This window comes from Quercus suber, unplaced genomic scaffold, assembly GCF_002906115.3.
Source record: "Quercus suber isolate HL8 unplaced genomic scaffold, Cork oak 2.0 scaffold_110, whole genome shotgun sequence".
Taxonomy (NCBI): domain Eukaryota; kingdom Viridiplantae; phylum Streptophyta; class Magnoliopsida; order Fagales; family Fagaceae; genus Quercus; species Quercus suber.
In genome coordinates this window covers 277674-303052 of record NW_027069575.1, presented here as the reverse complement: position 1 = coordinate 303052, position 25379 = coordinate 277674, and the positions used below count along the sequence as shown (strand labels likewise).

Genomic DNA, 25379 nt, shown 5'->3' with positions numbered 1-25379 from the left:
GGATTTAAAATTGTTTTTATGACTCATAAGAAAGCCTAAAAAAAAACACAAAAACAAAGAAGAGTAATACACACGTGGATGGTAGGTTTGATCATGCATTTTATCATGGATTTAACAAAAGTCAAATTACCTTAAGTAATAATAAAAAATAAAATAAAATAAAAGGAGAGTTAGATTTATCATCAACGTAGAAATTATAAAAGAATGAGAATTATTGATAATGAAGGAGAAAAAATTGACTAGAACTCCTTGAATTGACCAAAGACTGAAGAACTCGAATTGTGAGGATTTTATTTGTTGAATTAACTAGAATTCAATACTAATTAATGTCTTGATCTAATAGTGATGGCTGAAGAGGACAGATCCTATCAATTTATAAAATAAAATAATAATAAATAAATAAATTAAAGGCAGAGGTTGGGTATTGCTTTTTATAATTATAAAAATAATAAATAATAAATAAATGAATAAAAAGGCAGAGGTTGAGTATTGCTTTTTATATTCTGCTAAAAATTGTGCAATTAGCCTCGGTCTAATCTGCTGGCTGTTAAAAAACTGGAGGATGAATCGCCGGCAGTTAAAACCAAAATCAGAGAGAGAGAGAGAGAGAGCATGAAGACAAAAGCTGATGGATATGTCGAGAAAATAGATCACTATAATTAACTTCTAAAACTATAGCATTCCCCAGACCCACAGCTACTGGGTCTCTCATACCGGTACCTCTTTCTCTCCTTTGTTTCTTTTTGCTCTTTTCTGCTTTTGTTGAAATTTCAAACTCACAGTCGTTAGTTGGGTTCTTTCTTGGCGTCTTTGACCATTTGGGTGGAGTGGGTTGTTAGCCTGCGAGGTAGGTAGCTACTACGCATTTCTTTTCATGGTCAATCAACAATAACAAAATGCCGCCATGTTTTTCATTCATTCATAATTTTAAATAAAAAACACAAAATAGTCTGAATCCTACCCGCCTACTTGTACAGTTTAAATGTCATTTTCAACATTTTTCAACGAAAACCAAGTCCCACTGCTCTGCGATATAATTCATTATTAAATAGTCACCCCGTTTTATTAGGATCCTGAAAGGTTTACATGACGGATCAAACCCAGAACTATATTTATTGTAGCCGCCAGCGAATGCCAACCGTATTCGGATAATGATATTGACTGTGATGGTATGATAAGAGTACAAGAGATAAAAAGTCCTCAAAATCCAAACCCCCAAAACTATCTCTAATTTTTCTCTTGCTTACAAAAAAAGAGAAAACTTTTCTCTAATCTTGTACCGTATATTAAACAGATATCTATTTTTTTTTTTCCTCTCACTAAAAATTTGCTAATTTAGTGCAAATATATATATATAAAATTGATTAAAGTCAAATCAGGATATGGGCCCACAAGCACAGTTTTGTTATAATAACGTTTTGAGTTTGAGAGCATTTTCTCTTCCTCCTACTACGGTAGCCAGCCCGTTCCACCAAAATTCAGTACCGTTCTCGTATAAGTACAGTAGCCATTGTTGCGGCAAATATTGGCGGTCCAGATCTGATAGCAACAGCAGATCAAGCGGTGTGAGGAGAATGGCTTCTTCTTCGCCTATAAAGACCTCGCATCATCGTCTGCGGCATGTGGATTCAATGACGATTCTACCGTCGGGTGCTGGCAGGATATCGCATTTGAACGCTGCCATCTTGGGCGAATCCTTGGCTTCTGAAGAGAATGATCTTGTCCTTCCCAATGACCAATTCTCTTCTCAGGCTCTCGTCCCATCCCCCCAAAAGGTAAAGCCCGCCAACCAACCCCCCTACTTGTGATTCTGGGTTGATATGGGTTTTGTTAATTGTGACTACAGTACTACTAGTTGTTTGGAGGTCACTAACGTGTTTGTATGTATTGATTTGTTAGTATATGGAGATGTATAAGAGATCAATTGAGGACCCTGCTGGATTTTGGTCCGATATTGCGTGGTCAGAGTTTTACTGGAAAGAGAAATGGGGACAGCAAGTGTTTTCTGAGAATCTTGATGTCCGGAAAGGCAATATTAGTATTGAGGTACTTTTGTTTGTTTTGTTTTATTGTACTTTTTCTTTCGAGTTGTTTTTTTTTTTTTTTTTCTTTTAAAAGTTAATTTGGCTCTTTATTCTGAGTCTTTTTTCTGGTCTGTGTTTTATTTCTCAGTGGTTCAAAGGTGGTGTAACCAATATTTGCTACAATTGCTTGGATAGAAATGTTGAAGCTGGAAATGGGGACAAAATTGCCATTTACTGGGAAGGCAATGAGCTTGGTGTTGTTGATGGCACTTTGACATACACTCAGCTTCTTCACAGTGTTTGCCAGGTCATTTACTAAGCCCCTCTCATGCTATCCATGCACACAAACAAACACCTCATGTATAATAAAGTCAAACTCAAGAAATTGAAATTGAAATTGAAATGTGGGTGTGAGCAAACAACAAGAATTATAAAAGAAGATATTGGGTTTTCAATCTGCAATTAGCAGAATGGCTAAATGAATGTGATTGATTTTATTTTTTTTTCCTTCTACAGCTTGCAAACTACTTAAAGGATGCTGGGGTTAAAAAGGTGATGCAGTTGTGATTTATTTGCAATGCTAATGGAACTTCCAATTGCAATGCTCGCAGTGCTCGCATTGGTGCAGTTCACTCGGTATGGCATACCTTCATTATTTCCACCCACCCTTTTTTCCTCTTCCTTTTATTTTTGTTCCAAATTCCACATTTTTTTTCATTTGTTTACAAATAAATCTCTGATAGCTTTTGTTATCCTCAGGTTGTATTTGCTGGATTTTCTTCTGAATCTCTTGCCCAAAGAATTGTAGACTGCAAACCTAAAGTTGTGATTACTTGCAATGCTGTTAAAAGGGGTTCTAAGGTTATCCCCCTCAAAGGCATAGTTGACGCTGGCCTAACTGAATCAGCCCGAAATGGAATATCTGTAGGTGGGGAAATAACTGCTTATGATTTAAGCACAAAATTGTTTAGTCTTCGAAAATCAATCTCTGTAAAGGGTCATACACCTTTNTAACGGAGATATAAAATATTCCTCTTGAGATAAGTTTAATGGGTTTAGTTATTCAGAAAGTTAGGCCTAACCACTTTGGTAAGAAATTACTAAAGTATATATTTATGAAATTAGATTTCATAAGTATATAATGAATAACTTAAAAGATTAAACCGGGTACTCAAGGATTAAGATGTAGTAATCTTCAAAGGACAGTATATATTCATGACTTTGAATTATACAATATTTTATGAAGGGGTTGCATGTATAATAAAGTTTTAGATATAATTTATTAATAAGGCCTATAGTGCAATTATATTTATATAGTGTATTAAATATAATTAATGGTAACTTTGGAGTTGTCAAGAGTTGACAGAAAAGCCCAGGCCCATTGGAGCTAGTGTCTTATTGGTCCCACTCCAAACCACATACTAAAGCCCAATTAGAAAGCCGAATAAGCAGCCCAATTAGATAATCAGTTAGTTATAAAAAGGAAAAACATACAGAATTTTTCATTAGAGAAAAAAGTGAGACTCCATTGTGAAGTGGTGTGTATGTGTGAGTGAAGTCACTTCATTTTTTTTTTTTTTTTGAGAATCGAAGTCACTCAATTATTCTCCCTTGGAAACTGATTGAGAGACCACATTTCTTGAGCGTAAAGTGGAATTGGAGTGAAGATTAAAAGTGTTCCCAAGTACTTATAATCTTTTGTTTTGAATTTCACCGCACCAAGATACGCTATCTTGTTCTTAAATTCTGAAATTTATATAGTGCAAGTTATCAATCATGAATGAAATAGATCTTTTTGTTCTTCTGTTGTGTGTTTTGTATGAAATACAAAACCAGATTTTACCAACGAAAATGGTATTTCCCCTATTTTTTTAGTTAATGTTAGTAATTTTCATTTATCCCAATTTGGATTGATATGTTTTCTAATTATCAAAAAACCAAGGAGTGTGATGAGATGAGTACAAAAATATTAACAAATGCATCACATGACACCCTAAGTTTTTTGAATAACTAGAAAAACATCAACTCCAAATTAAGATAAATGAAAAATAGTGACTTTATATAGAAGAAAAAGAGAAAAAAAATAATTGAGCACACATTGGAGTAAAAGAGTAAAAAGTGTAAGACCATCTAGTTTGACTATGTTTTACAAATTCTAATTATAATTACTAGACTCATCACACGCGCTTCGCGCATCCGACGAGTCTTTTTTTTATTAGTGTCCTATTTTGTAGGAAAAAAAATTGTGTTTTTTATTTTATTATTATATATATATGGAGTAATTTTTATTTCGAAAATCTAATTTATAAGTGAATAAATCAATTTGAAAATTAATAGGAGAGTAGTTTTATTTTAGGCAATATTTTAGTGGGAGTTAAAGTTGCATTTTTACGGATTGTCCTTTAATTTTGTCTCTATTTAATATAAGGGTGTAAGAGCATCCTTATCAGATGTGGCAAAAATTATGCCATTTTGCCACACTAAATCTCTACTTTATTATTTTACCACATCATTTTATAACATCCCATTTATCAGATGTTTTATTCTTAATTCTATACATTAAAATAATATTTCCTACACATTAAAATAATATATTAAATTCCTCCCCATCATCATCGTCACATCAACCACCACGCAACAACAACTACAACAACTACAACCACAACCAGAAATCGAACAGATCAGAATATAACAGATCACAGAAAAAAAAAAAAAAACTACCACCGAGATCAGAACAGAGATTGCACACCACCAATTCGCCCACCACTAGCCGATTCGCCCCATCACCATTCTCAACCCGAACCCCCACCGCCATAACCCACAACTCAAACCCACCACCACCGATCTACCCATCCGAATCCACCCATCAAACCACAGCAAAAAAAGTGAAGGAAAAAAGAAAAAGGAAAAAAAAAAAAAAAAGAACTTGAAGCAGAATAGGAAAGATAGATTGTCGGTGGCGTCGAGTGGTGGTCTTTGGTGTGATCGTCGGCGTTGAGTGGTGGCAATTGGTCTTCGGCGTGCTGTGGAAGACGAAGAGAGAAGATAGAGATGAGAGAGAAGACAGAGACGAGAAGACGAAGAGAGAGTGATATTGATATTTGTGATGAGGAGAAAGAAAACGGAATAAAATAATAATATATATTATACCACATTTGTTCGTATAGTGCCAAAATTGTGATGGCACTGTAGCATGTTGCAAAAATTTAAAACATTTAACATATCTGATAAATGGGTGTTTTTAGTGTTTGGTATGCCAAATGTGCCAAATATTTGGCATTTGGCACATTTGATATGGATACTCTAAGGACATTTTTGAACTAAAAAATGAGAAATCCAAACAGAAAAAGCCCTTAAATAATAGTATAGTATAGATATTAAAGTTTTAATAATTAATAAATTGACAATGTGCTTTGATGGTTTTTTGTTTTTGAATTTAGTATTGTAACTTTTCATTCGTCTAAATTTGAGATTTACGCATTGATCTAATGCTATTATGTATTTTCAAACTAAAAATACAGCTAGGACTAGAATTGTCATAAGAATAAGAGATCTGTGATAAGCGTTGATTACAAAACTTAATTGCTAAGTCATCATAAGTAAAATTTTAAAATATTTTTTATTCAGAAAAAAAAGGTAATTCCAATTTCCACGTGGAAGCGCAAGTTAAATTACTTACTCGCGGTTGAGAGCTATACATCATTTTTGCATTGACTAATAATAATAATCGCGAAGGTACAACCCAAAGAAGCACAATAGCCCGCTGAGTACCTGTACAAGGAGCAGACTCTCTCTTTACTCTCCCAGATCTGCGCCATAACCATTTCTCTTTCTCTCTCGCAGAGGGTTGTTGTACCCTCCGATCTACACCACCATGTCTACCTCCATGTCTCCAACCAGGGATTCCGTTTCGGCTCCCAAGCCTCCCATCACCATGAAAGAGACCCTAACGGTAAAAAATCCCCATTCAATTTCATCCAGATCGAGCTTCTGTCTGTGTTTGTTTCAGTTGTACGATTTGAATGAAATTGTTGCTGTTGTTGTTGTTATTGTAGTTACCAAGCATCGGGATTAACCAGCAGTTCATAACGTTCACGCACGTGACAATGGAATCGGACAAGTACATATGCGTGAGAGAAACGGCGCCTCAGAACAGCGTTGTGATCATTGACATGAACATGCCCATGCAGCCTCTCAGGCGCCCTATCACAGCCGATTCCGCCCTCATGAACCCTAATTCCAGAATTCTCGCTCTTAAAGGTTTACCACTATTCCCAATTCCATTTTTTATTTCCAAATTAATAATGAAAATAGTAGGGCAGGGCTAGTTTTACGGTAAATGATCCGAAGTTTGTTTTAATCTTATGTTAAGGGGGGATCGAAATATTTTATTGTTTAATTGGGAAATGAGTATAGTTGAAACGATAGGATTTCAAAAGTTTGTTTAATTGCTGATGTTAAGTGGAAATACACCGAAAGATAGGATTCAAAATGGGTTTGAGACCCGATCGTATTACCATGCAATTCAGGGTACTCCGAATATTCTGTTTCCTTGGAAGGGTGTTTGGAAACCTAAGATTCCTAAGCGAGTGGCTTTCTTCTCGTGGACAGCTGCTCATGATTGGATTCTCACGTTGGATAATCTCATGCTTAGGGGTCGCACTTTGACAAATCGGTGTTGTATGTGTTGTTGTGATGGGGAGTCCGTAGACCATCTCCTTCTTCATTGTCCTGTTACACATACCTTATGGACCTTTATGCTTCAGGCTTATGGTATTCGTTGGGTTATGCCAGGATCGGTGGCGGGATTGTTGTCCTGTTGGCATCAGTGGCTTGGGAAGCACAACTCGAATATTTGGAATTTGATTCCAGGGTGCTTAATGTGGATTGTTTGGTTGGAACGGAATTGCCACTCCTTTGAGAACTTGGACAAGACGTTGGATGAGTTAAAGGTTTTAAGCCAGCGATGTCTTTTTGAGTGGTCTCGTTGTTGGGGTTTTACTGAGTCTTCGTCTCTTCCTGAGTTTTTGTTTTCCCTTAGATTAACTATTTGATTTCCCTCTCTTTCGTTTGGCTGTTTGTTTCTTATGTTTCACATTGTTCATAATCATGAACAACTTGTATTATTCATCTTTTACTTATTAATAATAGTTCTCTGATTACCTATAAAAAAAAAAGGATTCAAAATGGGAAAGTCGCTCGAGATGGTTTGGTCATGTTGAGAGGAGAGCGATTAATGCATCAGTAAGAAAGAGCAAGTTGATTCAAATTGAGGGAATGAAAAACAAGGTAGGTAGAGGAAGACCTAAACATAACTCTAGTAGAAGTAGTTTAGGACATGTCAATCAAGGAACTAATAGAGACTACGATTTTGAATAGAATATAATGGAGGAAAATAATGCATGTGGCCATCTTTAACTAATTTGTTAGAGTATCCATAGCTGACCCTAAAAGAGTTGGGGATAAGGCTTTGTTGTTGAGGTTGTTTTGACATATAATTCTAGTGAAATTTATTGGATTTTGCGAATGGTGTAAAACTTGTCAAATAAAATTGTTAAGAATTTGCTTAGAATTTTTAGAATTCGTTCGATATGAATTGATTTAATGTGAGTTTGTATATTTGAGGAGACCGAAGAGAGTGGGTGGATATTAGATTTGTATTTTTATGATTGTATGGTGGTTTTATTGAAGGAAATTAACCTAATTTGTGTGCTAATTTTTGTTTCAAGGGCAGTGAGTTTACAATCGTAAACGCATTGTTCTTTTATCATCAATAAAACTCTTATTGCCGATCAAAAAAAAAAAAAAAAAAAAAATTGCGTGCTAATGTCATATGATTTCGTTGTCATAAGCTTATCTTGTACTTTGAGTGTTGAAATAACACCCTTTAGCTCATAGGCTGTTGACTCAATCAGTTCTTGTTTACTGTGAGTGCCAACTTAAGATTATGGTACATTTGGAATTTTTCTTTGTTTTCTTCCCCTAATAAAATTATAGGTGTTTGATTCAATGTAGTCAAAGGTGGGCTGGGCGAGGCGCCACTAAGGCAATCTAAAGGCTCTAAAGGCGAGGCGCTCTAAAGCCTTGCCTTTAGAGCCTAGGCGAGCAAGGCGACTGCCTTAAGCCATGAAAAAGGCGCTAAGGCGAGAGCCTCAAGTTTTGTTTGTTTGTTTGTTTTTTTTTTTTTTTAATAATTTATAAATTTTGAATTTATTATTAAGGCGAGAGCCTCAAGTTTTGTTTGTTTGTTTGTTTTTTTTTTTTTTTAATAATTTATAAATTTTGAATTTATTATTATTATTATTTTTATAGAAGTTTGTTGTGAAACCTATTTTTAGATTATTAATTTCAAAAGGCGTGTTATAAAACCTATTGATAGTTAAATTAATTTACAAATTTGTTTTGTAAGACTTATTGTTATATAGTAAAAGCTTGTTGTAAAACGTATTTTTAGAAGTTTGATTATTGATGTTGTTGTGGGGGCTAGCAATTTAGCGTTCCTTGTTTTCAGAGGGGTTAGACATTGATTGCAATTCTCAAGTTCAATGCTTCCTTTTTTTTTTTTTTTTAGATAGTTGGTTTATATTTTTTTTTACATTACATATTTGAAGCATTACTGGTATTTATTATTAAGAAATAGTAGCAAGAGTTTTTACATTTCTCCTTGATGTTTTTAGTTTTTTTGGTTACTATCTGCCTAATGAATGGTTTCATTCGTTCTAAAGCTCAAGTTGCGGGAACTACCCAGGATCACTTACAAATATTTAACATTGAACTGAAAGCAAAGATCAAGTCTCATCAGATGCCAGAACAGGTGACAATTTTTCCTGTTCAAGGATATTAAAAAAAGTGTTTAATGTCATTTTTTTAACCTGCAGTTTTTCGTGTTATGAGTTTAGCTTCATTAAATAGTGTTCATTGTTAAACTTCTCTCTTTGGATAGGTTGTCTTTTGGAAATGGATCACCCCAAAGTTGCTAGGCCTTGTCACACAAAGCTCAGTATATCATTGGTCAATTGAAGGTAAGAGTAAGACTTAAAAAAAAAAAAAAATTGTCCTGATTATTTTGTTTCCCTTTTGTTGGAGTGTCTTTTTGTTCTCTGTGTGTGTGTGTGTGTGGTCATTGGTTTTATTTAACATGTTCAAGGCGTTTCATATATTAGGTGATTCTGAGCCTGTGAAGATGTTTGACCGAACTGCTAATTTGGCAAATAATCAAATAATCAACTATCGTTGTGATCCTACTGAAAAGTGGTTGGTTTTGATTGGTATTGCCCCTGGTTTGCCCGAGGTAATTGGTTCCATCCCTATCTGTAGTCTTTGGCTTTGCCAATGTTTCTATGTTTTCTATGCTTGTTCTTGTCTTTGTGTATCTTTCACTCTTGATTATGTATATATGTATTAACATTTTTAGTGATTGGGGGTGTCTCTTAGTCATTTCATAATGCTACAGACATTAGACATGAAGTGCATAAAATGGATTCATCTGTTTGACATGCACAAATACTCCTACATGCTCATCACTTTGATGAATTGTGTTGTTTACCTGTATATGTGAGATAATTGTAATGCTGTGGTGAATGTTCACAAACCAAGCTTATTATAAGTTGCCGCTCAATTGCTTAAATATTGTCGTGTCATTGCGTTCTATTTTCTTATTATAATGGTTGTTAAAAATCGCGATTTGAATTGTGGGATTGTGCAATCCTATGACCAGTAGGGTATCTTTTTGCACTAAACAGTTGTTTTATACTTTTTTTTTCTCTTAAAAAAGTAATAAAAATTGTACTGGATATATGGCTTTTGAATGATTGAAATCACATCTTCCTTTAATAGAGCAGAACCTTTATGAAATTTAGCAGTTCATGTAATATTTATTTACCAATGATGTATTTTCTGTTTACAAAATTTTGGTTATAGAGGCCACAACTGGTCAAAGGAAATATGCAGCTCTTCTCTATGGATCAGCAACGTAGTCAAGCTCTAGAAGCACATGCTGCATCATTTGCCACTTTTAAAGTATGACTCTTTCCGTCTATTTTGTTTTGTTTCTTATGGGATTTATGTTAATGTGCAGTTATTTTGTTGTGGTGCTAATTTGTTCTGTGTAATATTCATTTTAATGTTATGTACAGGTTGCAGGGAATGAAAATCCTTCAATTCTAATTTGTTTTGCCTCAAAGACCTTGAATGCTGGACAAATTACATCAAAGCTGCATATTATTGAACTTGGTGCCCAGCCAGGTCCAATTTTTCTTCCGTTGACATCTCTCTTAACATAGAATTGAATGCATGCTGCTAGCTTTATTATTATTGGTTTGTCAAATGTATGATTTCATGCTATCCGAAACTACAAGAAATTTATTTTGTCACAGTTTTAAGTTGAATGCTTCTGGTCTTTTGCTTTCTGTAATGTCTTTTTGTACTGATTATGGATTTTTGTTTTCAGGCAAACCATCATTTACCAAGAAACAAGCAGATCTATTCTTTCCCCCAGACTTTGCTGATGACTTTCCAGTGTCAATGCAGGTATCAGTTCAGTCTCTTAGTGTTTTGGTTAGTCCCGTATATATTCACTATAAATTAAGCTGCAATTCTTTACATGGCAGGTATCGCAAAAATACGGTTTAATATATGTGATCACAAAGCTTGGACTTCTTTTCGTGTATGACCTAGAGACAGCTACTGCGGTTTATAGAAACCGAATCAGTCCAGATCCTATATTTCTGACATCAGAAGCTGCGTCGGTTGGGGGCTTTTATGCTGTTAATAGACGTGGCCAGGTGTTGCTTGCCACTGTAAATGAAGACACAATTGTAAAATTTGTTAGTGACCAGGTATGCTTATAAAGATTTCCCTATTTTTGGCTGCCGGGGCAAAAGAAATGATGTTTTTAATTTTTTTTTTTTTTTTTTGTGATTTGGCAGTTGAAGAATTTGGAACTTGCTGTTAATCTCGCCAAAAGAGGAAACCTTCCTGGTGCAGATGAGCTGGTAAGTTTACATGGATTTTGATTCCATTTATAATAATGGTTTTGCGTTTGAGCTGTTATTGGTGATATTTAGGGAACTCTGAGCCATGTTTAACTGGTCTCTGTACTGTTCATTATGCTCAGATTATCCAGCGGTTTCAAGAGTTGTTTGCTCAGACAAAGTATAAGGAGGCTGCAGAGCTCGCTGCAGAATCTCCTAATGGAATACTCCGTACTCCTGATACTGTTGCTAAATTTCAGGTATATGTTTCAGTTTGCTTTTGCATATTCCTCACTTCTGATTATTTCTTGTGCATTCCATTTGGGTTAAGTGATCCTGGGAACAAGATGCTTCGTCTATAAGATGCTTTTGTGATATTTGGGGCTTGATTCTAATATACTTGTGTTGTTCATATGTTGCAGAGTGTTCCTGTGCAAGCAGGGCAAACACCACCGTTGTTGCAGTACTTTGGAACTCTGTTGACAAGAGGAAAACTCAATGCTTTTGAGTCTTTGGAACTGTCACGCCTTGTTGTAAATCAGAATAAAAAGAATCTTCTGGAGAATTGGTTGGCAGAGGACAAACTTGAATGTAGTGAGGAGCTTGGAGATCTTGTGAAGGTCTGTGTGGAAGTTTTTATTGAACTCTTTAGTAACACCCAATGTGTGTTGGGATTTGTTAGGAAGTTTTTGAGAATAGTTCAAGCTGGCAAAGCTCGAATTGTTAGCTCATTGGGTGGGGTGGGTTAAGTTGTACTTCGTGGGAAAAGGCCAACTTTGTTCAAATTTAACTGCAATATAGTTTTGACTTGTAATTGACAATGGCCTCCCTGGATCTTTATAGTTGTGTGTTTATGGTGCTTTCATTTTAGTAATCTATTTACTTTTCCCCCTCTCTTTCTAATATTTTGAATGGTTCCAATTTGCAGACGGTGGATAACGACCTTGCATTGAAAATATATATCAAAGCTAGGGCAACTCCGAAAGTTGTTGCGGCATTTGCTGAGAGGAGGGAGTTTGACAAGATTTTGATTTACTCAAAGCAGGTGACTGAGATATGCTTTCCTTCTATTACCTGAGTCTTCATTGTACACTTAGTCAAATTCTACTATTTCAGCCAATAGTCATTATTTGTAAATTGCATCAAGTTCCTGTTTGTTATGGTGTATTGTTATTTAGGTACAATGTTTTAAAGCCTCGCTTTTTTTCTTTATCCTTTTTTTTTTTTTGTTTGTTTCCCTCTAGATACAGCTTATTAAAATGGGGTCCACTCCTAAAAATAAGCTGCTCAAAATAAGCTATCCCAAGTGGACATGTGTCATATCCATGGTTGTCAAAATCGCAATCCGGATTGTAAAATCGCACGATTTTACGATCCCACCTCACCAAAAATTTTAAAATCGTAGTAGGATTGTAAAAATGGTAGGATCGTATGTAAGATTGTGTAGGATCGCATAGGATCGTAGGATCATATGGGATCCTACCGATCCTACCATTTGGCTTGATTTTTTTTTTTTTTTTTAGTGGGATTTATTTGGGTAAGATAATCCACCTAAACTCACAAGTCCAACGGGTTATCAGAAGCTCAATAATGAATTGAAGTCCCAAATTTACCCCTATGTCAACATAAAATTTCAAAAAAATCATAGTACTTAAGTTTACCGTTTTAAAAAACAAAATCTAAAATATTTAGATGATGAAATGAGATATGAGAATGACAGTGATTATGTTAGAAGAACCTTAGAATGGGAATTCTCTTTTGCATTTTATATTTGTAATTAGCTAGTTTACCTTAAATTGAGAATTCTCTTTTGGATTACATATTGTAAATTTGTAGTTAGTTGGTTTTTATATGCTAACTAGCCTAACTTATTTTGGATTTGGAACTTAGAATTTGGAAAACATTTTCCATATGTGTAGATAATATTTTGGTATTTAGTTGCTAATTAAACATATACTGAACTTTTTAGATACATTATGTCAAAAGTTAAATATATATTTTTTTCGTTAGAATGACATAAGAACGATGTAGTGTGTGCAAATTACTCTTTATGATGCAATTTTTTTTTAATGGATGGATTCATATTTTAAGTGATTATATAATATACAAAGTCACTATCAATAGGTTTTTTGCTTAAAATCTGAAAATAGATAGGATCTTACGATTTACGATTCGATCCTACGATCCACAATCCTACCTACCTCCTACTATCCTACGTAGGATCCTGATTTTGACAACCTTGGTCATATCATTGTCATATAATATGCAATACATGATTGTTTATGCTCATCACACTCATGATTTTCTCTACCAATGCAGGTTGGCTACACACCCGATTATTTGTTCCTTCTGCAAACGATTTTGCGGTCTGATCCCCAGGTCTGTGAACTCTTTTGTAATAGAATTTTTGAGGAAGTTTTGTTTTCCATACTAGTATATTATAATTAAGTTAGCTGCACTATTTGAAGGTTCATATACTATGATTCAAGTGTTAAATTGTATTCACTAGCATCTATTGCTGTTGTGGAAATGCGTCTATTCTCTTACGATGTTAAACACAATTGTCTATGTTGGGTTCAACTTCTAGTGCATTTTCAAAAGCCCTTTCCTTTTTCTCTGATCTTTGGAGTTAAAAATGATGATTTAAGATAATTTGTAACTTTCTTGATGCAGGGGGCTGTTAATTTTGCATTAATGATGTCTCAAATGGAAGGAGGCTGCCCAGTTGACTACAACACCATAACAGATCTGTTTCTTCAGGTTCAATTGAAATTTTCCTTTACATGTCATTTAATAGTTTCAGATTCCACCTAGTCTTCATTTTCTTTTTAAGATTATAAAATTTATTCTTAGATGAAGTTAAATTCATTTTACACTTTTTAAGTTATCATTTATCATTTTCAAATTTTCTACCAGGACAACATTATTGAATTCTTATTGTTGATTTCAACTTTGACTTTCATTTATAAGTAATTTCTGTTATTCAGAGGAACTTAATCCGTGAGGCAACAGCATTTTTGTTGGATGTGCTGAAGCCTAATCTCCCTGAACATGGATTCCTTCAAACAAAGGTCCAGTTTTTCATATTTTCCTCCTCCTTTTTAAATGACGTTTTGTTGTCTTAATGTGATTTTATGATTTTGTTTCCACGTTTTAACTTCTATCATATTTATTTTCTGTTCTGTTCAGGTTTTGGAAATTAATCTTGTGACATTTCCAAATGTTGCTGATGCTATATTAGCCAATGGTATGTTCAGTCATTATGACCGCCCACGTATTGCTCAGCTTTGTGAAAAGGGTGGCTTATATTTGCGGGCCCTTCAGGTGCAATGGCCTACTGAACTTTGATAACAGATTTTCTTTGATGGGATAATTACTTATCTCCTGGTCTGAATTATCTATTTTTATTGTGCAGCACTATACAGAGTTGTCTGATATTAAGCGTGTCATTGTGAATACGCATGCTATTGAACCACAGGTTTGGTACTGGAATGCTTATACATTACTGGTCAAATGTGAATATGGTAAATTTTCTAATTGTTTGGTGCTTTCCAGTCTCTCGTTGAGTTCTTTGGAACCCTTTCCAAAGAATGGGCACTTGAGTGCATGAAAGATCTTCTACTGGTCAATCTTAGAGGAAATCTTCAGATAATTGTGCAGGTCAACTACTGTTTCTTTCAGCCTGTGTTGCTATCAGTTGTGTTCTTAAACATGAGGCTTACTAGGATATTTTCTACAGGCTGCCAAAGAATACTCTGAGCAGTTGGGTGTTGATGCATGCATAAAACTATTTGAACAGTTCAAGTCCTACGAAGGATTATACTTTTTCTTAGGGTCATCTTTGAGCTCCAGGTACTCTTTATGGTGAAGGAAAAGGAAAATGTGACATTATTTGACCATATGTATGCCGTGGGAAGGTTTTCATTACTTTTCATTTCCTTTTATATAGTGAGGATCCTGATATCCACTTCAAGTACATTGAAGCTGCTGCTAAAACTGGCCAAATTAAGGAGGTAGAACGCGTGACTCGGGAATCAAACTTTTATGACCCTGAAAAGACAAAGAACTTTCTGATGGAAGCCAAGCTTCCAGATGCACGTCCTCTGATTAATGTCTGTGATCGTTTTGGTTTTGTTCCGGATCTCACCCATTACCTTTACACAAGTAACATGCTTCGATATATTGAAGGTTATGTTCAAAAGGTAAATATTTCATGAGTTCTGCTTATATATACATAAATATATTCACATACGTGTGTATGTATGTATTATGGTGATTTTTATTTTTGCTCTATGCTTGTGAAACTTGGTCTGTATCAAGTGGACATTAAGCATTATAATTCTTGGTTGCTTGATAGGTCAATCCAGGAAATGCTCCTTTAGTTGTAGGGCAGCTCTTAGATGACGAGTGCCCTGAAGATTTCATCAAAGGTCTTATTCTTTCAGTTCGTTCTCTTCTTCCTGTTGAGCCCCTAGTGGAGGAATGTGAGAAGAGGTGCGTTGTTTTCTCACTATGCCCCGTTTCATCATTCTGATTTCTATCTAATTCTTGCTTCTCTTTTTGGCAGGAATCGTCTCCGCTTGCTCACTCAGTTCTTAGAGCATCTTGTGAGTGAGGGAAGCCAAGATGTGCATGTTCACAATGCTCTGGGTAAAATCATCATTGACAGCAATAATAATCCAGAGCATTTTCTCACAACCAATCCATACTATGATTCTCGTGTTGTGGGAAAATATTGTGAGAAAAGGGATCCTACTCTTGCTGTTGTTGCTTACCGCAGAGGGCAATGTGATGAAGAACTTATAAATGTCACAAATAAAAACTCGTTATTCAAACTGCAGGCCAGGTTTGTGCATTGTTGCTTGCTTTTAGATTTGAATATACATCCTTATCTATTTGGTGCACACAGTTTGTTTATTTATTTATTCTTGTTTCTTTATCAGATATGTGGTGGAAAGGATGGATTCTGACCTCTGGGATAAAGTTCTTATTCCTGAAAATGAGTATAGAAGGCAGCTAATTGATCAAGTTGTGTCGACTGCTTTGCCTGAAAGCAAGAGTCCTGAGCAAGTGTCAGCAGCTGTTAAAGCTTTTATGACAGCAGATCTTCCCCATGAACTAATTGAGCTTCTTGAGAAGATTGTGCTCCAAAATTCTGCATTTAGTGGAAACTTTAATCTGCAGAATCTGCTGATCCTTACTGCCATCAAGGCTGATCCATCAAGAGTTATGGATTACATTAATAGGTTAGACAATTTTGATGGACCTGCTGTTGGGGAGGTGGCTGTGGAAGCTCAATTGTATGAAGAAGCATTTGCCATCTTTAAAAAGTTCAATTTGAACGTTCAGGCTGTGAGTGTCCTGTTGGATAACATTCGTAGCATTGAACGAGCTGTGGAGTTTGCTTTTCGGGTTGAGGAAGATGCTGTTTGGAGTCAAGTGGCCAAGGCCCAACTGCAAGAGGGGCTAGTGAGTGATGCTATTGAGTCATTTATCCGTGCGGATGATGCCACCCAATTTTTAGATGTCATACGGGCTGCTGAGGATGTGAATGTATACCATGACTTGGTGAAATACCTTCTGATGGTTAGGCAGAAGACCAAAGAACCCAAAGTGGACAGTGAACTCATTTATGCATATGCTAAGATTGATCGGCTCAGTGACATTGAAGAGTTCATTCTCATGCCAAATGTTGCTAATCTCCAGAATGTTGGAGATCGTTTATATGATGAAGCCCTATATGAGGCGGCAAAGATTATATATGCATTCATTTCTAACTGGGCTAAGCTCGCTGTTACCCTGGTAAAGCTTAAACAGTTCCAAGGCGCTGTTGATGCAGCTCGGAAAGCCAATAGCTCGAAAACATGGAAGGAAGTTTGCTTTGCGTGTGTTGATGCTGAGGAATTCCGCTTGGCTCAGATATGTGGTCTTAACATCATCATACAGGTACCATTATTGTTTAAAGTCTATTTTAATTTTTTTTGTCATCTCGCGTGTGAAAGTTGTTATTACTGTTTTATATACGTGTTGGGCTTCAATGGTGTAAATAGAGGGAAATCTGTAATAAATGTCCCTGTTGTATACTTCCACATGTCATGGATTTTCACACCAGTCCCTTAATTCTTTTATCTTTCCCCTTTTCTTTGTTGGGTTTTCAAAATTATCCACTTGGTAGAACTGTGATTGAATACAGGCACTTGGGTCATTTTGGACTTGAGTTGCCAGACTTGTGGACTTGTACCTATATTTTGATCCATTGTTTTATAACATATTTAGTTGATTGCTTTATTTTAGAATCCTGTTGCTGTTTGGCTACTCCTTACTTCTGTATATTTTGTCATTTTAAGGTGGATGATTTGGAAGAGGTTAGTGAGTATTACCAGAACAGGGGATGCTTTAATGAGCTCATATCTCTCATGGAGAGTGGACTAGGCTTGGAACGTGCTCATATGGGAATCTTTACTGAGTTGGGAGTTCTATATGCAAGATATCGTCCTGAGAAGCTTATGGAGCACATTAAATTGTTCTCAACACGTCTGAATATTCCAAAGCTCATACGAGCTTGTGATGAACAGCAGCACTGGCAGGAATTAACTTACTTATACATCCAATACGATGAGTTTGACAATGCCGCAACCACCGTAATGAACCACTCCCCAGAAGCATGGGATCATATGCAATTCAAGGATGTGATAGTCAAAGTTGCAAGTGTTGAGCTCTACTATAAGGCTGTGCATTTCTACTTGCAAGAACATCCTGATCTTATCAATGATCTTCTTAATGTGCTTGCCTTACGTGTTGACCATGCCCGCGTGGTGGATATAATGCGAAAGGTATGAATGTCACTTATGATGCCATTAATATTCTGGGAAGAAGATACTTATCAAAAAAAAAATATTCTGGGAAGAAGATGATTAAGTTTTTTTTTTTTTTGGGCAAAAGATCCGTCTTTAATATCTTTCATTTCCTATCTTCTTGGCTTCTAGGCTGGTCACCTCCGTCTTGTGAAGCCATACATGGTTGCAGTTCAGAGTAACAATGTTTCTGCCGTAAACGAAGCTTTAAATGAGATCTACATAGAGGAAGAGGACTATGACAGACTTCGTGAATCGATTGATCTGCATGATAACTTTGATCAGATAGGCCTTGCACAGAAGGTGAGGTTAAAATCTTCTAGGTACTGGAAATTTCTGATGGTGGAACTCATACTAACCTGTGTTAATGATACAAATGTGCAGATTGAGAAACATGAGCTTCTTGAGATGAGGCGTGTTGCTGCTTATATTTATAAGAAAGCAGGAAGATGGAAGCAGTCCATTGCATTGTCAAAGAAAGATAATCTTTACAAGGATGCGATGGAGACATGTTCACAGTCTGGTGACCGTGAACTTTCAGAGGAGTTGCTTGTCTATTTCATTGAGCAGGTTTGTGTTCTTATTTATCTTTAAGATAAACATGTTCTAGAATAACGCAAGGAGTCAATGACATGTAAATATCATACTCTTCCTACCCATATCCTCTTGCCTTTCCTTTCTAAATTTATCTTTTTGGATTAGAAGTTTTCCAAACTATAAACTACTGTGCTGCTGTAGTTACTAGTCATTTTTATATAGCTCCTCCATGTGTGTATCCTTTGTTCTTGTTGTCGTTTTTCTTGGATAAATCACATCTTATTTTTGGGCAGGGGCTAGGGTCTTCTCCATTTCCTTACTGTTGTATTGTTTTAGATGTGTTCACATGAAGTTTAGATTCACTTGTGAAAGCTGCTTCATGTTCTTCTCTAATGATTTGTGCTCAACATATGTGCAGGGAAAGAAAGAGTGTTTTGCATCATGCCTCTTTGTTTGTTATGATTTAATTCGGCCAGATGTTGTTCTTGAGCTAGCGTGGATGAACAATATGATTGACTTTTCCTTCCCATACCTATTGCAGGTAACCTTTTTATGTTTGATATCACTCTTCTTTTTCTTCATCTTATTTAATTCTTGTTTATTTATTCTTAACATATTTTACTTTTTTTTTTTTTTTTTTTTTGTTCGAGAGTACACAAGCAAGGTTGATGAACTTGTCAAGGACAAACTTGAGGCTCAAAAGGAGGTCAAAGCTAAAGAGTCAGAGGAGAAGGACATGGTTGCTCAGCAGGTATGTCTATTCTCTTTTTGTGTCATGTAGTAGGATTCCTTTTCACCACCTGAAAAAAATTGTGGTTCTGGGGCTTTTTTTTTTTTTTTTTTTGTGTGCAATATCTTGGCCAACAATGCATCCTAATTTTCAGTTCTTTATAGTGTTGGACACTTTGTCAGAAGACGATACTGTATTCAGGCCAATGGCCTATGGGTCAACCAGCACTTCCTTCGCTGGTGTAGGGGCCCCTCAACAAGTTTCCCTAGGAAAGAAGTTAGTCTATGCAGTCCGATGGTTTTCATTAGTTTCAGTCAGTCTGGGGGTTTCTTTAGTTGGCGCGCCTGCCTGCCTTGGATTTGATTGTAAGGCCACCCTATGGGCCTTATCATCATAATATAAAAAATGACGTAGGAATTAGTCATATATTGAAAATTTAAGGTCATACTTATGAGGCACTATTAACAAAATCTTATAAACGTTATCAGAGTTTAGAAGTTTTTAAGTGGTATAAGAATTCTTTTTACTATCATTATGAGCCATTTGAACTTGCCCATTTACTAAAGTGTTCATAAAAAAAAAAAAAATTGTTTCTTTAATAATAAGATAACAATAATAATAACCGATTTTTATGTTTTCATTTTCTGCAGAATATGTATGCTCAGTTGTTGCCTCTCGCATTGCCTGCGCCACCAATGCCACGAATGGGTGGAGGTTTCGCTCCACCACCACCTATGGGTGGGATGGGGATGCCTCCAATGCCACCTTATGGCATGCCATCCATGGGCTCATACTGATCTCTGGTTTGTTGAACATACAAGAGAACTTTTCCATTGTGTAGCTAGTCCGGATTTCTTGTTAAACCGTCAACATTTATGATTGGTGCAAATTGAACCATTAGTGCCGAATATTCTCATCTCCTGTCAGTACTTAACATCTTTTGTAGGGTTAGTTGTTTTGTATTAATTGGTTTGCATAACAAAGCTTCATTTCCTTGGCGGTAAAGGCTGAACTGAGCAGGCGGTGTTGGACTGATCTTTCTGAGACCTTGGGATGACCAAACCTGGCTGTGGGTGGGCAAGCTGTCACGTGTATAGGTTTTTTTTTTTTAGATCATTGTATCTTTATCTTTTTAGCACCAAGACTTACATATTTGGGTCTCACTGAGGGTTTAGAAATTTTGTACACACTAATGCCCTTGTATTACAATTTTAATCTCTAAGTTTTATGATTAATTCTGAATCTCGATTATGTTCTTTTTTGGCCAAATTCTTTGTTCTTGTTATATGTGCGTTTAGATTCGGTGTTTAGTGTGTAAAAGTACATTGAATCTTGAAAAATGTGATACCTTAAAAAGCTAAATGTTCCATATTATTGGTGAAAATGAGCTTAACCAAACAAATACGGGAAGATTTTGTTTAATCTATTTTGAGGTCTAACATAAAAAAATGAAATGGTGCTCTGTGAGGGGTTGGTAGGGGTCTTCCAGTAATGGGTAGGCTCCCTACTGCCTGAAAATCCCCCTATTCTCTATTGTTTCATTGCGACATTTGCGGCAGTAGAAAAGCGGACTCTTATCAGTTATCAGGACCCGGTTTTCTCCAACAACAGTGGCTTCTTAGCTTGGCGGATGTAAGGGTGGTGGTGGTGAAGAGGTTGGGGTACTAGCTGTCTTTGACTTCCTTTTCAGATGCTTCTCTTCCGTTAGCACCGTCGCCGTAGGCTTCTTTGTCTGCATCAAGCTCAGTTTTGCCACGAGATCAGCTACTTTGATTGCAAGATCGGGCACTGAAAGCCTTTTTATCTCTTGATCTCTGGTGGGCAAGTTGAATGCCACCATCGATTTGTGCGGCTCTAGCAAGCCCACTTTTCTATCGGATCTGGCTTTATCCCACAGACATGGATTTTTCACTCATTTGATTTTGTGATTTTTAATGACTAACGAACTTTCTATTAAAAACATGAGAGAATGGGAAGATTTAAAATGGGAGGAGAGCCGCACACAACATGGTCCCCATGAGTCATGACTTTAATGGTGTCAGTGTCGTTCTCTCTACTGCCCTGCCCAAGAGAAAGAAGGGAAGCTCAAGGAGCTTTCTCAAGTGTTTTATTCTTTGATGACTCCATAGGTGGTTGGCTTAGTGAAAATGTGGCACCTTTGATATTTTAATTCTCTTTATACAAAAACAGAAATTTTACAACGCAATTAGAAAGTATACTGCAACATTCTATTTCTCCATATCCATATGCTTATTCAAGATTGTTCTCATAACCATGTGGCTGTTATGCGCAAAGTAATCAAAAGTAACAACTTTTGGTGGCATATTTTCGATTTTGGTAAGAGTAATGATTGTTACATAGAGTTTAAAATCGTGAAGTCACAATATTCAGTTGTTGTACACCTTACACATTTTCTCTGGATGATAATTAACGTTCTATTTGTTTTGAAGTAAAACATTTTCAAATGTAAAATATTTTACATGAAAAATATTTTACTGAAAATATTTTCATTATGTAGTGTTTGATTGTCTACATGAAAATGACAAGAAACGTAAAATGAAAAAAGTTTCCTAATCTCACAACCCATCAAATCCAAGCAACTACCACCAAATCAGTAAAAAGTAAAAATCAACCCACCATCAATATACTGGCCACCCAAACAACCACTATAGTTGTTTAAACCTAACACACTGAACACTTAAATCCATCTATTGGAGAGGAAAAAGATTTAAAAAAAAAAGGAAAAAAAGATGGCCAACCACCCACTACAACCCACAACAGTCACCGCCACATATTAGCACTCATGTAAACCTCTGGTATTTCTAGAACCTTATGTAGTGGTACCAGAACTTGCTTCCTCAACCGGTCTCGAACCCTATAAGCATAATGAGCTTTTTCTAGGGTTTGATATTCTGGGTCAGACTCTTTAGGGAAAACCCGGCGTGCAATGCTCTCGCATATCAACAACGACTTGTCGTATGTTGAGTCTATTGTAGGGCACCACTTGGCTGCGAGACTAATTTCTTTAAGCTTTCCGGCATTCAAAGCTTGCATATCCACCTTCAACATCTTGGCAAAAACGTCTGAAACGGTGTCGAGTAAGAACCGATAAACCGGGTCTCGGTTGTACCTCTCGAAGGCTTTCTTCGCCTTATCCAATACCCGTTGATTCCTCAATGACCTCGCATGCTCTCTTTCATGATTGAGTTTAGCGATATGTTTCTAAACCCTCAACTCTTTGGGCAACTTCACAATCTTATCCTTATTATTATTCTTCTTATCGGTTGCGCTGCGTTTTCTCTCGTGAAAATGCAGCACTCGCGTTACGCCCTTGCCTTTGGATCCTTTTCTTGTGTTCCATTCCCTCTTCGCGGATTTCGCGTATTGAGGAGATCTTTGAAGTAACCAAACTCAGCGAGAGTTCTGGCATTAAGGGCTAGGGTTTTGGGGTGGTGTTTGTGGAGCCAAAGCGCCGTTGTATAGAACCGTTCCTTATCAGATTTTTTGGTACCACGTAGGCCACAGAGGTTAGAGATGAGTTTGAGGGTGGTCATGGGCGTAGCCAGAATAAATACATTTGGGGGGGGGGGGGCGGTTGTAACATAAATATACTAAATGCCAAAAGAAAAACAATCACACGCACAAGACAGTATTTACGTGGTTCGGCAATTTGCCTACGTCCACAGAGTTGCAGGAATTTCACTATTATCAAAGAAAATTACAATGTGCTGCTACAGTGTTTTTCTTTCTCAAAAACAACAACAAGACAAAACCCTAATCACAAAAAAAAGGCTTTTATATCCTGCGCACAGGATTCACAATGGGCTACAAAACGGGCCAAAATTTTTTGTCTACCCAAGCCTCCGCTCCATGGACTAAGCTTCAGTAAATCTCCCATTAAAAACCACGCAACATTATTCAGGTCAAGTCGGGTCATCAATCGGATCAAATCATGGCTGACGACGATTTTTCATGGAATAAAATTCATCCATTATCATCTCTATAGTGAAATTCCCTGCAATTTCCTTTTCTATATAAACTATCATATTATCTGCCAAAAACTCATCCTCTATTCTATTGCGAAATCTTGTTTTTAACAACTTCATAGCTGAGAAAGCTCGTTCTGTAGTTGCTGTAGAAACTGGAAGGGTCAACACAAGACGAATAAGTCTATCAATCAAAAAATAGACATTAGACTTTCCTGAAATTTTTAATCCCCTACATAGCTCGGAAATTGTACTCATATTCTGAAAATCTGGATGTTTTATCACATCAAGCTCATAATGTTGCAATTGAGACTCCAAAAGTTCTTGTTCATGTTCAGTAAAATCTTGAGGATAATATTTCTTAACTAAATTGCATATATGAACAATTTTGAATAATCTAAAAGCATATTTGGGATTTAAAGCTGAACTAAGAATGACAAGTTCCGTTGTTAACTCACCAAATCTACTTTTCAATTCTTGCAATTGAAAGTCTATTGCAACTGTAAATATGCAAATTCTAAAATGATGTTCCATTGTTAAATCTTCATCTTGACGACGATATCTACCTCGACCTTTAGTGTAACAAGCATTCATATCAGGAATATCAATTTCATGTTGCTCACAAAATGCTATAACACTAGCAAGTAAAGGCTCCCATCCATCATCTCTCAACTTTTGAATAAGTGATTTTGTAGTTGAAACTAAATGCATGGCATTTAAAAGGTCTTGAAAACGTTGTTGCAAAGCTTGACAAAGAACATTAGTAATTCCCATTATCTCTTTCATCAGATGCAAGATTAAAATAAATTCAAATGATGTTAATAACTGATAAGCTCCATCGGCATCACCGCGTTGTTTATAGTTAGCCCCTTCCTCAGAGATAGTGTTGATAACTTTGCAAGTAGCATCAAACATGTTAATCAAACTACAAATAGATTGAAAATGAGATTCCCACCTAGTATCTCCAGCTCGTTGCAAAGTACCAATCTGGTTTGCCCCTCTTCCAGTCTCAATTTCATTAGAAGCAATCATATTCTCAACTTGTTCTGATTGAGCATGTTGTAATTCATCATTACGCTTACTAGAATCAACAACAATATTGATAATATTAACCAAATGATCAAAAAACTGATGAACATCTTTTACTTCTCTAGATGCTGTAACTAGAGCTAATTGCAACTTATGAGCCATACAGTGTACATAATAAGCATATGGGCAATCTTTAAGAAAAAGAGCTTGTAATCCATTCCATTCACCACGCATGTTACTAGCCCCATCATATCCTTGACCTCGAATATTTTCAATGTGGAGGTTGTAATGAGAAAGGACAGCACATATCTCATTCTTTAAAGTCAATGCAGTAGTGTCTCTAACATGCACAACATGAAAGAAATGCTCTTTAATAAAACCTTCTTTATCAACAAACCTCAAAATGATGGCCATTTGCTCTCTCTTCGACTCATCCCGAGCTTCATCAACAAGAATGCAAAATTTTGCATCCCCAATTTCTTCACGAATAGCATTTCGCACATTACTAGCAAGAATATGCAAAATCTCTTTTTGAATTGTGGGTGATGTATATTTGGCATTTCCTGGTGCATTTTCCAAGACAACACTAGCTATTTGTCATTGAAAATTGATGTGAATTTTATCAATTCAATAAAATTACCTCTATTTTTTGAATCAAGACTTTCATCATGACCTCTAAAAGCACAAGCTTGGAATGCTAGCCATCGAGCACACTCTACTGAGGTTTTGAGCCGCAATCGATTATTCTCTAATTCTTTTGACGTTTGTTTCTCAATCAGCTTGTCAATATGTCGTGAATGATTCTTTAAATCATTGCAACATTTCATAGCAATCTTATGTGGGGAGTTTGGTTCTTTCCCTTCATGATGAATTAAAGGACAATTCATTCCATCTTTCACCTTTTTCCAATTATTAAAACCTCTTGAAATGAATACATTTGATCCGGGACGACCTATTGGTTTCTTACTAAAAAGGTAGCAAGGTAGACAATATATCGCATCCATTGAAGGTGAGTATTCCAACCAATCCTTATGTGAATCATACCATGAAGGTTGAAATCGACAACGATGAGTATCATCATTGTATGGATATTCTATATTTACAGGTTGATATGGACCTTCTATGAGATAAGCTGTCGGATTTCATCTTTTTTGTTGATAGGAAATTCACATATTTGTTTACGTGATCCTGGATCACGATCTATCTCTTCAAATTGAAGTTTTGGACATTTGGAGGGATGTTCATCA

The 25379-nt window shown here is 36.1% G+C and overlaps 3 protein-coding genes across 3 annotated transcripts; 2 read left to right on the top strand and 1 right to left on the bottom strand.

The window, feature by feature from the left end:
- The first annotated feature begins 1002 nt into the window (after positions 1 to 1002).
- On the top strand, positions 1003 to 2979 carry LOC136068342 (acetyl-coenzyme A synthetase, chloroplastic/glyoxysomal-like). Its single transcript, XM_065775367.1, has 5 exons — positions 1003 to 1775; positions 1900 to 2046; positions 2173 to 2331; positions 2541 to 2660; positions 2784 to 2979. Exons 1-4 carry the CDS (start codon positions 1383 to 1385, stop codon positions 2589 to 2591), a joined length of 750 nt encoding a protein of 249 aa, XP_065631439.1. The 5' UTR covers positions 1003 to 1382; the 3' UTR covers positions 2592 to 2660; positions 2784 to 2979.
- A 2760-nt stretch (positions 2980 to 5739) lies between these two features.
- Positions 5740 to 20373, top strand: LOC112030104 (clathrin heavy chain 1). The gene is made up of 30 exons (XM_024062787.2): positions 5740 to 5976; positions 6080 to 6284; positions 8750 to 8838; positions 8968 to 9046; positions 9188 to 9315; positions 9945 to 10043; positions 10160 to 10268; positions 10474 to 10553; positions 10634 to 10861; positions 10952 to 11017; positions 11140 to 11256; positions 11419 to 11616; positions 11925 to 12041; positions 13316 to 13375; positions 13670 to 13756; positions 13984 to 14067; positions 14186 to 14320; positions 14412 to 14474; positions 14552 to 14656; positions 14736 to 14848; positions 14946 to 15198; positions 15354 to 15490; positions 15564 to 15842; positions 15940 to 16942; positions 17344 to 17829; positions 17983 to 18153; positions 18235 to 18420; positions 18806 to 18928; positions 19028 to 19138; positions 19768 to 20373. The coding sequence occupies exons 1-30, from the start codon at positions 5899 to 5901 to the stop codon at positions 19912 to 19914; spliced, it is 5136 nt and encodes a 1711-aa protein (XP_023918555.2). The 5' UTR covers positions 5740 to 5898; the 3' UTR covers positions 19915 to 20373.
- Positions 20374 to 23067: 2694 nt separating this feature from the next.
- LOC112030243 (uncharacterized) lies at positions 23068 to 24959 on the bottom strand. Its single transcript, XM_065775352.1, has 2 exons — positions 24773 to 24959; positions 23068 to 24722 (listed from the first exon to the last, which is right to left on the bottom strand). The coding sequence occupies exons 1-2, from the start codon at positions 24957 to 24959 to the stop codon at positions 23068 to 23070; spliced, it is 1842 nt and encodes a 613-aa protein (XP_065631424.1).
- Between the last annotated feature and the right edge of the window lie 420 nt (positions 24960 to 25379).